General features: G+C 36.0%; 1 protein-coding gene across 7 annotated transcripts in view; it reads right to left on the bottom strand.

The window, feature by feature from the left end:
* Positions 1–16,453, bottom strand: part of ERBIN (erbb2 interacting protein) — a 170,254-nt gene that overhangs the window by 29,509 nt on the left and 124,292 nt on the right. For all 7 annotated transcript variants that reach the window (XM_064272670.1, XM_064272665.1, XM_064272682.1 and 4 more), the window contains 4 exons: positions 11,369–11,468; positions 4,250–4,371; positions 3,124–3,297; positions 374–547 (listed from right to left, as the gene is read on the bottom strand). In XM_064272670.1, coding sequence (XP_064128740.1) covers positions 374–547; positions 3,124–3,297; positions 4,250–4,371; positions 11,369–11,468 — 570 coding nt within the window. The remainder of the gene's footprint in view (positions 1–373; positions 548–3,123; positions 3,298–4,249; positions 4,372–11,368; positions 11,469–16,453) is intronic.

Raw genomic sequence — 16,453 nt, 5'->3', positions numbered from 1 at the left:
CTGTGTGGCAGTTCCTCAAATGGTTAAACACAGAGTTACTATATGATCTAGCAAATACACTCCTAGGTATATACTCAAGAGAAATGAAAAGGTAAGTCCACACAAAAGCTCGTATATGAATGTTGACAGCAGCATTATTCATAATAGCCAAAAAGTGGAAACAACTGAAACGTACAATGGGTCTAAAAATAAGTTTAAAGTGATAAATAAGCGATATTTTAGCAAATAGGAAAATTTCTCAATAAACAATACATTAGCCAGCATAATATTTTCTGCTATCAATATCAGGTTTTCTCTTGTCTTTAGTTAGCAGCAATGTAATACTAAATTGAAAGTTTTTGTGACTGCTCCAGACATAACCATGAAGCCATACCTCAAAAACATCACCGTGGTTAACAATATGCTTCAAGTTCTCATGTGCAGTCACTGGTAGATTCCCAGGACTGATCTCAGCTTCAGGTTCATTGATCTTCTGTATGGAGTTCCCTATCATATACTTTTCTCTTTCGTCGCCTTTACTTTTTACTGGAGTAGTACTTTCTGAAGTCTAAGCAAAAGAAAAGGTAAATAATTTACATTATTTAAGCTTTATATTTATTAATGTATTCAGATGAAATTTTAAAAGTAATTTGCCATCTATTTTTCTATTCTGGATAAATCTTAAACAAGGAAACTTTAAATAGAGAAACCTGTAGGAGTCATAGATAAAACGCTCCTTTTAGGAACAACTGACTCCCAAAAGTCTATAACCAGTAACCAGTTGCCGTCAAGTCAATTCCAACTCATTACGACCCCATGTGTGTCAGGGCAGAACTGTGTGCCCCATAGGGTTTTCAATAGCTCATTTGTCGGAAGTAGATCATCAGGTCTTTCTTCTGAGGTGCTTCTGGGTGGACTCAAATCTCTAATATTTTGGGTGGCAGCTGAATATAATAATTGTTAACACCACCAGGGGAGGGCCAAAAGGTCCATAAACCACATTAAAAATTATAATTTAGCTGAGGATAGTTTTCATCTTAGAAGTTACAAGGATGCTGAGTAAGAGTGAGTTACTTTGCTCAGCATGCTCAACTCAGGGCAGTTAAGTTGTTTCCTTATCATTGAGGAATATATAGTAACTCTGTTGTTACTTGCTATTGATTCCAACTCATGGTGACACCATCTGTGTGGAGCAGGTAGGGTTTTTCAAGCTGGCTATGAGGCCTGTCCTTTGAGACACCTCTGGGTGAGTTTGAACTACCAAACCTTTCAGTTAGTGGTCCAGCAGTTAACCATTTGAGCCAACCAGGACTAATATAGTAACACTAATTCATTGCTGTCAAGTCGATTCCTACTCATAGTGACCCTACAGGACAGGGTAGACCTGCCCCATAGGGTTCCCAAGGCTGTAAATCTTTTTTTTTTAATATTTTATTGTGTTTTTGGTGAAAGTTCACACAGCAAATTAGGTTCCCATTTAACAATTTCTATATATATTGTTCAGTAACACTGGTTACATTTCCACACTGTGTCAGCGTCATTATTTCTGTTCTGGTTGTTTCATTTCCATTAATCTGACTTCCCTGCCCACCCTTGACATTCTCATCTTTGCTTTAGGGTTTGGTCTCATAAAGATGATTTAGTTATTTTTTTAAATTTTATTTCTTTTGTTGTTGTTGAGAACATACAAAGTAAAACACCAATTCAACAGTTTCTATGTGTACCGTTTAGCGACACTGATGACATTCTTTGAGTTGTGCAACCACGCCCACTGTTCTATTCTGAGTTGTTTCTCCTCCATTAGCATAAACTCATTGCCCCCTAAAGTTTCTATCTAATCTCTCGTGTTGCTGTTGTCATTTTGATCCCATACTGACAGGTCTTATAAGAGCACAATGCCCAAGGCAGACATTCTTTACTAGTTAAGCTAAACTCTTACTTGGTTTTAAGAAGACTTCAGGGAATATTTTTGGTTTAAGGTTTAAAGATTATCTCAGGGCAATAATTTTCAGGGTTCACCTAACCTACATGGCTCCACAAAGTCTGGAGTCCATGAGAATTTGAAATTCTGCTTTATATTTTTCCTGTTCTGATCAGAATTCTTCTACAGAATCTTTGATTAAAATGTTCAGTAATGGCAGCCAGGTAGTTCTTCTTGTCTCATGACAAAGGAGGCAGTTGTTCATGGAGGGAATTAGCCACACATTCCATATCCTCCTATTCCTGACTCTCCTTCCTCTGCTGCTGCAGGTGAATAGAAACCAATTGTTGTGCTTTGGCTGGCCGCTTGCAAACTTTTAAGACCCCAGGCACTATGCAATGAACTAGGAGGTAAAACAGAAGCACTGAACATGTTATTAGGCCCTTTAACTAGGCTGTCCTATGAGACCATGACCTGAAACCTCCAACAAGGAACCAAATCCCATGAGGTTTTTGGTTGTACATAAGCAGCCTCAGCACCTACTTTTTTTTTTTGTCGTCATTCTAACAACTTTTGCCAATTTAACGTTTTACAGGTGTACAACTTATCGACAGCAATTAGAATAATCGGCTGTAAATCTTTATGGAAGTAGACTGCCACATCTTTCTCCTGTGGAGCAGCTCATGAGTTCAAACCTCTAATCTCTTAGCAGCTAAACGCTTAAGCACTGCACCACAAAGGCTCCTTTTACTCTAGTGAAATAATACCTGTTTTTGTTATATAATGTCAACTAAAAGGAATATATAGGTTAGAGATTCGTGAATGTTTCTGAAACATCCCAAGGAAATGTCAAAGGTCTATCATAGCAATTATATTTAAATTAGAATGGGACAGAGAAGGAAAGCAGTATTTCTAGGAGGGAAAAAAGAATATTTCCACAGCGACAATTTTTTTTGACATTTATTATCTTATTCTTTATTTAGGCAATGGTACTACCCTGCCCATCCAGGCATTCGATAGCCAGAGAGGTGGTGATGGCAGCAGTGAGTGAGTTTGCTACCGATCATTATAGTGTCCCAGTTCAGGTAGCTGAGAACAAAACCCTCAACTTGAGAGTAAAATTTTAGCATGAATAAAAAGGACCATTATAACAACTGTCATTTTAAATTTTAAGTAACTTGAAAAAGGTTCTGATCAATCCTCACAAAATTGAGTTTTCTGACCTTCACACCCACATCTTTATTTACAACTTGCTGATCTTCATGTGGTTTCCAATCTTTTCCAGAATCTTCATTGGTCTCTTCATCTTTTAATCTATGTACAATGGTTTGAACTGTTTTGACCATATTCTTAAGCTCATCTGGGTATGGTGTTGGATATCTCTTTAAATTTCCTTCCTAAAAGAGGGAAAATAAGTGAAATTTAAAATATGGACAACTATTTCTAATGTCAGGCTAAAATAAAATTTAACCTACAATCCATCCAGATTACACTGAATATCTAGTTCATAGGGATAACTATGATGACAGATGATAGGCCTTTGAAACATTTTAGATTAAAAGAACAGTTATCACAATATAGTCAAATAGGTAAGTAAAAGTCTGGTATCACAAAATAGTCAAAAGACTTCACAGTTGCAGATGTCAATATGTTTTAACAGATTTTTAGCAGTTTTTAAATAGTTTCCATTTAGAGCCTTAAGTGTGGATTATGTGAAAAACCCTGTCACTTGGCTTTTGAAACAGATTACATTTCCCAGACAGATACGTATCCAGACACATATGCTTATGTTTTCTGAAACAGGAACTCTTCGAAGGTCAGCCTAATTGCTATCTTCTATGATTCAGTTAGTTTATATAACGGGCAAATAATTCCATCCATAAGTAACTTGGAAATGTTTATTTGCTATTTCTATCACTGTGACACGTTCTCAATCCCATGAAGAAACAATATAACAGAGTTCTTTATCACTAGGATGTATACAGATAGATCATTAAAGAATTGGTAAATGGAGAAAACTGCCATTTCAAATATCAAACAAAAAAACCCCAAAACACTAAACTCAGGAGTTAAATAAAAAGGGCACTAATTCAGGATAACGTCCGAGTTAGCTGCTATAGCCTACAACAATATATTTTTCTTCTATATTTACACATACTATAAAAGTTAACTTTTAATCACATGGTTCTAGATTGCTCTGAAATTACTTCATGTGTGAAAGGTAATAGCTCAGTAAGTGCCTTGAGGGCAAAGAACGAATCCAATACTTCTTTTGTGTTTCCAAAACACAGCATCCAATGAATATCCGCAGGCTTGTTTCAGACAAGAAGGTATTAAGAATAGGCTCACCCTGGGAGGTGCCTCTCTTTCATCTTTGTCTTCATCACATTCAAATGCCACTTGAGCCCGCTGTTTCCTCTGTTCCTCCCACAATGAAGGATTAAAACTTTCATTATCTGATATAAACATAACTATAGAAAAGTAAAAAACAAACTATATTTTACTACAATTATGAAAAACTATCACATCTTCATAATTTTCTTTATTTAGTTATGTTCATTAAGGTAAGTCTGAGACGGTCAATGCCAAGAACTATAAATCCTAAGCTAACTATAGGCTATGATTTTAATTTTTTTTTTTTTTAACAATGTAAATCACATATCTTTTCTTCCCTAAATCTGATTTGTTACCAGAGGAGTTCCTGAAGAGAATCTACCAATTAAAATACTGTATGGATGTGGTTTTGTTCAGTGCCTACAAAAACCAACACTGTAGTGCCCAAAACTAACACTGTAGTATACAAATTATTTCATCCAGGATTTTGTATTCCAAAACACCCTTCATAATTCCAGTCTTGATAATTATGTGTATGGGGGGTAGGAAGTTTGACAATGGAAACGGAGACATTTTGGTAAAAAGCTTTTTTCAAAATTTAACATAAACTCAACTCTTATACATCCTGCTATATGATATAATTATTAAAAGCACAGATTTAACAACTCTTAGAATTCTTTGCTTCCTATTATCAGGCAGGAAACCCCGGTGGTGTAGTGGTTAAGAGCTTGACTGCTAACCAAAAGGTCGGCAACTTGAATCCACCAGGTGCTCCTTGGAAACTCTATGGGGCAGTTCTACTCTGTCCTATAGGGTTGCTATGAACCGGAACTGACCCTACGGCCAATGGGTTTGGTTTTGATTTTATCAGGCAAATGTAAAAAATAGTAAAAAAAATTTAAAAAAAAGGTACCAAAGGCTTAAAAAATTAATTTGCCTATATCGCTATGAGTCAGAATTGACTCGATGGCACCGGGTTTTATATCACCCTGTAAGTTACTGGGTTATAAAAGTTCTGCAATACCAAATAAAAGCATAATGTTTGTTGTCCATTATAAGAAAATGACTATCTACTCAAAACAAAAATGGATTAAAAGCACTCATAATTAGGTAATAGAAAAACTGAAGTTCCTGGAATACCTAAATTGGTCAATTTAAATATTTTTGCAAAAATAGGATAATATCAAATGTATCTAATTGTCATTTCTTTTTAGCCCTTAATTTGGGTTTCCTATCTTTCTTTGATCTCATATCTAAACTAAGGATACCATGAAACCAAATACTAAGAGAATGAAATTTTTAAATTTAACTTTTTTTTCATTGCTCAATTAAGTTTAAGAATTTATTCTTATAATTGCTTTGTTGAGTTGCTTAACATTTCACAAGTTACTCCATGAGTTAAACTACCGGTTTTTGTTTGTTTCTCTGTATGTTAGTAGGATGTAGTTGTTCAAATTCCTAATGACATACTTTTGTGGATAGCTGCAAAGACAAGCAGGGCCAAGCAGTTTCCAACACTCTATTTCCAGGAATTCAGAAAACTACCCTGAGTTGCAATCGACTCGATGGCAGTGAGTTTGATTTGGTCTTTGGATCTTAGGCAGTAATTTCAATCACTAGTGTAGCCCAAGTTTTAGATTATGAAAAGGTAATTTTACACCTGAATTCTACTCAGAACATTCAGGCAAGTACTTTTACCATGCTTCTTACTCTTGTCAAACTTCTGGTCACCTACACTTGCTGCACTTTACTATAAATTTCACTTTTTTTTGAGATTTGGTAATCGGGTAATACCACTTCTTATCCATTCTAGATGCTGTTAGACCTAATCACTTACTGAGGACTCTGGTATTTGGCTACAGACTTTCTCTCCACTTAAGATCTGCCAATATCCTGAATGATCTCAATGGGTGCTGACTCATCCAATATTACAATAATCATACTTTCTTGATTTCCTCAACTTCAATGTCTACCTACACTTCACCTACAGTATCATTCACAACAATGGTCATACTCAAGATTTGACCTTGTGCTTCTCTAAAATTTTTTACCTCTTTCATCATTACACCTGCCCTTCCAAATCATTCACTGTCTTATTTCTACTAAACTATGGAAACCCTGATAGTGTGGCGGTTAAGAGCTATGGCTGCTAACCAAAAGGATGGCAGTTTGAATCTACCAGGTGCTCCTTGGAAACCCTATGTCCTTTAGGGTCACTATGAGTCAGAATTGACTTGACAGCAATAAGTTTGATTTGGTTTATTAGTTCCTTAACTGCCGCCCCCACCCCCCCGCCTTTTTTTCTTCCTGTAAAACCACTCTTAGGTTTTACTTCCTTCTCTATTCAGCTTATATATTTCATGACACATTATTTAACCATCCTTACCTCTCTTGCCCTTTTTCCTTAAGTCATACCTATCCAACAAAACCCATAGCCTGGTGCTTCAATCACCCTATTTGCCCTGGACTGCTTAATTCTACCAGAGAAAAATTATATAGCCACTACAGATTTATGAGATTCCCTCGTCTTTGCTACATCCTCAATGCTGCCTAGGAATTCTTCTACTTATTCCTAGTCAGTCTCTTCTCCCTCTCCAAATAACCACATTCCTCAAGTGTCCTTTCCCCAACCTCCAGAGAACCTTCTTTTCACTGAGAAAAGAAATCCAATAAAATCTTCAGTCCAACACTCACTCAACATCCCGATTTCCCCAGCTATAAATTGTTATATGGACTCATTCTTCCCCCTCTCCTGTTTAAGACTGATTTCTCTATCTAGACCCAGGATCTCATTCCTTCTTTTTCAAATTTCTTTATCATTAACCCCCTCCAGATCATGAGCTTCTTAAAGAAACTGGCTTTTGTCTTTGAAGCCTTAGATCCAACATAATACACATAACTGGTCAAGAAAAACAAAATGAATTAAACATGAATGAAGTATCTACTTCTTTCAAAATGATGTAAAACTTTAACCCAAGAATGGTATATTTCCTGGTTCATTTATTTCTCAGAAGCACTAGGATGAAAGAAAAAGCTTTTTGTGCAGTTGAAATTCACTCTCCCAGCCACCGTCAATATAGTCTTCATTTGGTATTTTGAGTATAAGACGTTATAGTGTTCTCGTCGTAATACCCATAGTGAGATATTTTAAATGAACTCTAAGAGGACTCTTATAGACCCTTTTACTCTAAGCCACATCTTCAAAAGCAAAAAATAAAAGTCGCAAAAATATGTATATACATATATGCATACCAAAAAAACAAACAAACAAACCAAACCTGATGCTGTCACGTCAGTTCTGACTCATAGTGACCCTCCAGGACAGAGGAGAACTGCCCCATTGGGTTTCCAAGGGGCACCTGGTGGATTCAAACTGCCGACCTTAAGTTAGCAGCTGTAGCGCTTAACCACTATGCCACCAGGGTTTCCACATATATATATATGTGTGTGTGTGTGTATAAATATACATATAATTAGGATTTAAGATTCATGTAACATAAAATTAACCATTTGAAAGTGTACAATTCATTGGCATTTAGTACATTCACATGTTATACAACCACCACCTCTATCTAGTTCCAAAACATTTTCATCACCCCAAAAAGGAAACTCTGTACCCATTACACACCTCCATCTCCCCACCCCAAGGCAACCACCAATCTACTTTCTGTACCCACGGATTTACCAATTCTGGATAAGAAATAAATTTCATAACTGGAATATGATCTCTTTTAAGAAGAAATAGCAATTAAATAAATATAAATGATATAAAGGAAGAGGCCAGGTAGATTTGAAGCATGAAATGATATTAAGAAGGAATTACATGGAAAACAGTAAGAACAAAGATCAAAACATGAGTATACCTGCAATTAGGCAATTTACAGCAGGGGTCAGAAAACTTTTTCTGTAAAGAGCCAGATAGTAAATATTTTAAGCTTTGTAAGTCAGGAGGTGAAATCAAGGATATTATGTAAGTACTTACAAAACAAGAGAAAAAAATTTCCATAAAATTTTTTTTGACAAAATATAATAATGATAATAATAATATTTCAGTACAATTTTTTGTAATACAGGTTTACTAATGAGATGAATGGAATTCTCTTGTCAGAATAACATTTTGCTTAATTGGGGTACAAAGTTCTGTATCATCTAATCGATTACAAATATTTAGCTGCAAAAATTATTCTTAACTTGTGGGCCATACAAAAAGCAGCAGCAGGCCAGATTTGGTCTATAAGCCGTAATTTTCAAGTCCTGGTTTAAAGTACCAACATGACTCAGAAAGGTGCCATTAAATGTGCTTGCTTCATTTCAATTACCTTTACAGCACTAATGGAGCCTACAGTATAAGGACATTTCCATCTTATAGAAAACCAAAGACACTAAGAGACTGGGAATTTTCTGAATACTATTAAAAATAACAGCACACACACACAAAAAAAACAAGATAAAATATTGATTACTACATTAACCATACTAGTATAATGTAAAACAAAGGCTCCACAATACTAAAAGATGGTCATAGTAAAGTCCTAACAAGGAAGTTTGTATTCATTTTTATTGGAACAGAAAGTACTAAGACAAAGAACAGTTAACTGATTATTCCCTGGTGGTGCCTTCAATAATTCCACAACTGTGCATTTTACAATTTAGTCTATTAGCAAAATAAAATGTGCATATGCTTTTGACTAGTTTTATTCACTGTTTGAATCATGTTTGGTTATTTTAGTGGGAATATAAATTAAAGGGAAAAACTAGAAGATTCTGATTTTTCTACAGAACAATAACAAAAGCAGCTAGCAAAGCACTAATACCACATTCAATATAATAAAAACACTAAAAATTAAACATGGCCTTTGGAGACTCTGGTTCAACCACAGGGGAATTTTTTTTTCTTTTAGAGACTCTACCTTCAGAAGGATGTCTGTGTTTGATTTCTTTCTACTATTTTCCAGGTTTTATTACTTTTCTAAAACAATAAAAGTCTGTTTGCTTTTTCAATTCTTTAAGACAGGAGACCACAAACCACTAAATCTGGCCCGCCACCTGTTTTTGTACAGCCCATGAACTAAGAATGGTTTTCACATTTTTAAATGCTTGGAAAAAAGAAAAAATAATATCTCATGGCACATGAAATTAAAATTTCACTGTCTATGTTTTATTAGAACACAATTATAATTATTTGCTTACATACTGCCTGTGGCTGCTTTTGTACTAAAATGGCAGAGTTAAGTCGTTCCAACAGCATCCTTATGGCCTGCGAAGCCTAAAATATTTACTAAATGATTTTTTATTGAACAGTTTGCCAGCCCAAGCTATAGGGTATTACAGTCTCTTCTCTACACTAAGAACTCATTTCATCTCTTCCCTCAAAAATATTTTAAGTATTAGCACTCTATCTTCCTATATGAAAGAACTATTACTTGAATAATTATGTAGTCCATATTATTATTTATGGAATGCTCACTCATACTTACTACTTCCTATTATCCAGAAACCATCTTCACAGTCAAAGTAAAAAAATTGAGACCTGAGTCCCAGTAACTAAGACAAACAAAAACTCCTATTGATGTATCTAAGCATTTGCTGTAATTCCCCACACTGCACTAGTTGTAGCATATGCCAGAGTTTGCATGCCTATTTTTAACTTTGACGCAGTACAGGGCATAGTTTAGTTCCATTATACATAAGGTTGCTATGAGTCGGAGTCAACTCAAGGGTAACTACTAACAACAACAACAACAACAACCGCAGCAACAGCGGCAATTTCTAGTGCTCACAGTGTTTGTGCATAAAGTGCTACATCAACACTGACCACTTAAATATATTATATTTGGTTATCCCAGTGACATATTTTTGTATTCTATTATATTGTTAAATATGGAGCTTGGGAAGTGGATTTAAAGACATGGTAGAGAAATCTTGCTTGAAAACCTATTCTCAAAGCTTTAATTACAGGCCTTCTAATGAATGAAGTTATTATATGCCTTCCACATCTCACAAATCCGAACTAATTCAGCTCAAAAACTAAGTAAATTTCGCTTCACCCCAAAAAATCTCATCAAATTTGATAATACCCTTTTATCAAAGCAAGTCTTTAATTCCTTCTTTGAAAGAGCAAGAAATAATTAGCCTAGGGTACTTAATCAGTTTTCTAACTGTTTAACACTGGTAATGAAACAAAAGTTAGAGTTTAGTTTTTGGTCTATTTCAAAGCTGTTTGATAAACCTGTCAACACAATGTAAAAATAAAAATAGCCAATTTGATTGAGTCAGACATAGCACTAAGCCCTTTATAGTCATTTGTCATCTTTATAACGAATCTCCAAAACAAATACTATTATCCTCATTTCAAGATAAGAAAACTGAAGTTCAAGAATTTATATAACTTGCCCAAGGCATATTTTATAAATTAAGAATAATCATTAATTTAATTTTTCTTTGGTATTTTTGTATTGAGTTAATTAATTTATAAACAACTTTGGACGACCTAGATTGTCACTGGATTCAGAAAGATATATATAGAAACATGATATATTGTAAGTAAAACATAATAAATAAATATTATACATGCACACAGTCCAACATATAATAGAAAGAATGGGCTCCTTAATCTAAAAGGCTTCTATACTACAATCCATAAAATATTTTGTGGCTAATATTAAAGGCTATACCTTCTTTTTTTGGCAAAATGATTCCTGATTAAGAACTTAGAGGTAAAAATTTATAGTCATAGTACTACAGATTGACCTGATCTAGTACGTAGACCTGATCTAGTATATAGATCAGGTAGTATTAAGTCTATAACAACAGAACAAAATATTGTCTGATTTAATAGTTTTTATCACATTACACTAAATATGTATTCCTTACATTTAGCTAAATGAAGAGATCTAAAATAGATGAAATTAGCTGCTTAATTTCAAGGATAAGGAAGCATACCATATACCTATACTTCTAAATTTTACGGTCTGCACCTGAGTTCTTGCCTTACTTTTAGAGGTCTTTTTAAATCAATTCTTCAAAGTCCTTTCAAACTAGCCTAGGTCTCTGAAAACTAAAATTCACTTCATGCCTTTGCGTTAAGTAGTCAGTATTTTTAAAAGAAATGAAAAAAGATTATTAAATTCCTACCATCCTCAGTCCTTGGCTGCTGAGGGAACATGTAGTTAGTAAGCACCATTTTCTGGGTCTCTGAATCAGTCTCTTTTTGAAGAGGTATCAGGGGTTTAGACTAGGGAAAGAAAATAAATGTTTAATTTTCAACAATCCTAAAGCAAATATATACGCAGCAATTCCTCTGAATCATTTTTTTCTATAAAACATCAATTTGTAGTTTACAAAGACAAATTTAAATACATACAATAACACTTCTAAATCCTTAATTTGAAATCTTATACAAATCTTTTTAAAAAACTTAGTTTTTAGTATAAAGCAAACACACATTGTATTACAATTATGACTTATCAATACAATTTCAAAATATTTCATATACTAAGTACCCATGGTCCAGTAAATTATTTGTTATCACAGCAATTTATTTATTAAGGCTTTAAAATAAGACTTTTCATTTTGTTATTTTGTCCACTCTAGTGCCCCCTCTTGGAAAAATGATTTTGTAGAAATTGTGTGGACGGTTTGGTCTAGTTATCTGAAGGTTTATTCTAGTTACCAGCTGCAAAGGGAGTACTTAAAGCAGACATTATACCATAAATTGCTTCTCTTTCCTTCCCTGTGTTTCCTGTTACCATTAATGGGAACACAAGTCACTTAGCGGTAGAGCCAGAAACCTCAGTTATCTTGGACCTCATTTTTTATTAAGACTTTTTCCTAAATGATTACCTTGTGCTATCAATTTACTCCTTAATATAACTAATTCTTTTGCCAACTTATTCATCCTACCAATCTAAGCCTTAACTGAGTCCAGACAGGAAGAGGACTTCCCAATCCTCCCCCCATATGCCACCATATCAATTCTTTGGATCCATTCTCATGGAAAACTTGCAGCTATCTAATTCCATCCTGTAATCTTACTGCCGAAAAACTGCACCTTGAGGACTAAGGGTGCACCTGACCCAAGCCATGGTATTTTCAATCGCATGATATGCATGTGAAAGCTGGACATGGTGTTGGTGAAGAATATTGAATACACCATGGACTGCCAAAAGAATAAACAAATCTGTCTTGGAAGAAGTACAACCAGAATGCTCCTTAGAAGCAAGGATGGCAAGACTGCGTCTTACATACTTTGGACATGTTGTCAAGGGGAATCAGTCCCTGAAGGACACCATGCTTGGTAAAGTACAGGGTCAGTGGAAAAGAGGAAGACCCTCGACAAGGTATGCTGACACAGTGGCTGCAACAATGGGCTCAAGCATAATAACAATTGTAAGGATGGTGCACGACCAGGCAGTGTTTCATTCTGTTGTGCACAGGGTCACTATGAGTCGGAACCAACTCGATGGCACCTAACAACCACAATAATCTCATTCCCAAACATTTCCTTTGTGCCTCCTTAAGGTTTCACAGTAAACAAGCTGCCCTACATCTCAAACTTCTTTGTTGAACATTTTCCTTTACCTCCTCAGGTAACGGAAATAGCAGTTACACTTTCTCCCCCAAAGACAGTGCTTCCCTGAAGCTTCTCAAATTAAAAAAAAAAAAAGCAAACCCATTGCCATCGAGTTGACTTCAACTCATAGTGACCCTATAGAACAGAACAGAACTGCCCCCATGGAGTTTCCAAGGAGTGCCTGGTGGATTCGAACTGCTGACCTTCCGGTTTGCAGCTCCAGCACTTCACCGCTATGCCACCAGGGTTTCCAAGCTTCTCAAATAGAGGTTGCTTATTCTCCCTGCAAAGAGCACTGGTAGAGCAGTGGTTAGGCACTCAGCTGCTCACTGAAGGGTTGGTGGTTCCAACCCCGCAGTCGCACTGCAAGAGAAAGATGTGGCAGTCGGCTTCTGTAAAGACTGATAGCCTTGGAAACCCTATGGGGCAGTTCTACTCTGCCCTACACGGTCACTAGGAGTCAGAATCGACTCAATGGCAGTGGGTTTTTGATACGCCCCCCACCTCACTGACACTAAGTCAGGAGGTGGAGTTAGCACTTACAAATGCTGTGAGATCATTACTCCTCTAACCTCAAGTATAAACTCTTGTTCCTTAGAAGCACATACTCCCTGTTTATACCACTTGAGTATACAGGCAGAATCCATCTATCCCTAGTTCTTTTACTCCAAACCTTTCCACAGTTATGGGTAATTACAACAGATATAGACTTGTACATGACATAGCCAAATTTTTGGCTCAGTGACTTTGTAGCAGATGAGAGGTATATTAGAATAAAGAAAATAACGTCCCCTTAGATTAAAAAAAAAAAAATTTTTTTTTTTTTCAAAATTATCTGGGAGGCTTTTAAAAACGAATCATCCCAGAAAATATTCTAATTGTGGTAATGGTTGTATAATTCCACAAATATATTAAAAACCATTGAATCACGAATCATAAAATACTTTAAAATGAGTAAATTGTAGGGTATGTAAATTATATCTCAATAAAGTTATAAAAAAGACCTAAACACTATTTATGAGCTGAAAGGGCACATAAAAAGGTTGAGAACCATTTACTGAGGCTCTCAGTTCCCTGAATATCTAACTCCAGTGATATTTAGTCCTATTCCATTTAAGAAACTCATCCTACGACCTTGTCATAATTGCTACACTACCACCAGTAAATGTTCATCTTCTGAAATCTGAATTCACTCATTCACTCACTCAGTGCCTCTTATATGGCAAAGCACTATCACAGGCACTAGGTATAGTGTGGTGAACAAAACATATATCTTTACTGATTTCGTAGAGGGGGAGGGATACAGATGACTAAACAGGCAACTGCAAAACAGTGTGAGTACAGAGGTAGAAAAGGTACAGGGTGGTAAGGGAACATAAGGTATTCACTTATCCCAGTCTTGAAGAATTAGGAAAATCTTCCTGAAAGATAAAGTGTTCTAAGGTAAGAATGAGTGGGAGTTAACCAGGTATTAAGGAGGAGGGAGAATGTTCCAAGAAGTCAGAACTCATTTGGGGGAAAGAGAATGTAGGTATAAAAAAAAGATACAGATAAAGCTAGAGGAATGAGGGGGGATGCGGACTATGACAGAAAAAAGAAAAGTCATGAAAAAGTTTTAACTCATGGACACATTAAAGGATCATTCCAGTTTCACCACTGCTTAAAATGGAATTAGGGTGATATGGGGTTTGGGATGGAGGCAAAAATGAAGTCAGAGAGACCTGTTAGGAAACTATCCCAGGAGTCTAACTCAGCACTGTCCAAAGGAAACAATGGGAACCAAAAATGAGAGCACATACATAATTTATAATTTTCTAGTAGCCAAATTTTTTAAGAAATGGCAAAATAAGGTAAAATTAATTTTAATAATGTATTGTCTTATATATTCAAAATAACATAATTTAAACATGTAATCAATCAAAAAACTGATGTAGTATTTTGCTTTTTTTTCATAGTAAGTCTTCAAAATCCAGTGTGTATTTTACATTTATAGCACATCTCAACTTGGACTAGCTACATTTCAAATGCTCAACAACCACATGATACTAGTGGCTACTATAATTATACTGTGCAGGTCTAAGTGAAAGATGATGGTAGATTGTATTTAAGAGAAGTTGCAGTAGGAGTAAAACAAAAAAGATAAAACACCAAAAAAAAAAAAAAAAGCTACTGCTGTCAAGTCAATTCTGACTCATAGCTACCCTATAGGGCAGAGTAGAACTTCCCCATAGGGTTTCCAAGAAGCAGCTGGTGGATTCGAACTGCTGACCTTTTGGTTAGCAGCCACAGCACTTAAACACTGTGCCACAAGGGCAGGGATATTTAATAGTTAATACTCAACATGACTTAGTAACTGACTGAAGTAGAGAGAGCAACAGTAGTTAAAGGTTACATCCTCAAGTCTCTGGCTCCAGCAGGTACTAATTTACTAAGCTAATGAGACCAAGAAGAGAAAAATATTGAGAGGGCAAAAGATGACATGGTCAGTTTTAGGCAGGTTGAATTTGAGATGTCTGTGAGACATCCAGGTTGCAATGTTAAATAGGCAATGCACTACATAAATGTGTGAAGTCCAGCAGAGAGAACTGGGCTAAGATGTTGTCTAGAAATAATGAGCACACAGATTATAATTGCAGCTCTCCCAAGGTAAAGTGTATGTGGAGAAACTAAAGCAGAGCTAAGAGTACCCCCAAGGAGTAGCAACATATAACAGACTAGCAAAAGAGAGATGCATGAAAAGGTGACTAAGGAGTAGGCAGTCAAAAGTATGCCAGGAGAATTCCCAAAGCCAACTCTTCAGACAGGCATTGGACTGGACTATGGGATAAAAAATGATACTGGTGAAGAATGAGCTTCTTGGATCACATAGACACATGAGACTATGTGGGCAGATCCTGTCTGGAGAAGAGATGAAAGGGCAGAGGGGGTCAGAAGCTGGCCGAATGGACACAAAAATAGAGAACGGAGAGAAGGAGTGTGCTGTCTCATTAGAGGGAGAGCAACTAGAAGTATACAGCAAGGTGTATATAAGTTTTTGTATGAGAGACTGACTTGGTGTGTAAACTTTCACTTAAAGCACAATTAAAAAAAAAAAAAAGTACACCAGGAGAATTCTAACTCATGAAAAACAAAACAAAAAAAAGGACCAGACTTATTGGTCTGACAGAGACCGGAGACACTCTGAGAGTATGGTTCCTGGACACTCGTGTATGTAGCTCAGTAATGAAGTCACTCCTGAGATTCACCCTTCAGGGTTAGGCAGGCCCATAAAACAAAATGAGACTAAACGGGCAAACCAGCCCAGGGGTAAGAACGAGAAGGCAGGAGGGGACAGGAAAACCGGTAACTGGGAACCTAAGGTCAAGAAAGGGAGCAGAGTGTTGACATGTCGTGGGGTTGGCAACCAATGTCACAAAACAATTTGTATTAATTGTTTAATGAGAAACTAGTTTGCTCTGTAAACCCTCATCTAAAGTACAAAAAAAAAAAAAAAAGGCCAGGAAGAGTATGGTAACATAGACACCAAGAAGCTCTCCCATACTCCATTGCTCCCACAATACTTGCTCATCAACCTCATCCAAAATGTAGTCCCTTACCTTTTTACTTTATTTCCATCATTTGCTCCTGCCTTTGCTTCCTTTTTTTGT

This window comes from Loxodonta africana, chromosome 2 (genome assembly GCF_030014295.1).
Source record: "Loxodonta africana isolate mLoxAfr1 chromosome 2, mLoxAfr1.hap2, whole genome shotgun sequence".
In the NCBI taxonomy this organism is placed as follows: Eukaryota; Metazoa; Chordata; class Mammalia; order Proboscidea; family Elephantidae; genus Loxodonta; species Loxodonta africana.
Note: the sequence above shows the minus strand (reverse complement) of the source record. Positions and strands in the feature narration are given on the sequence as shown.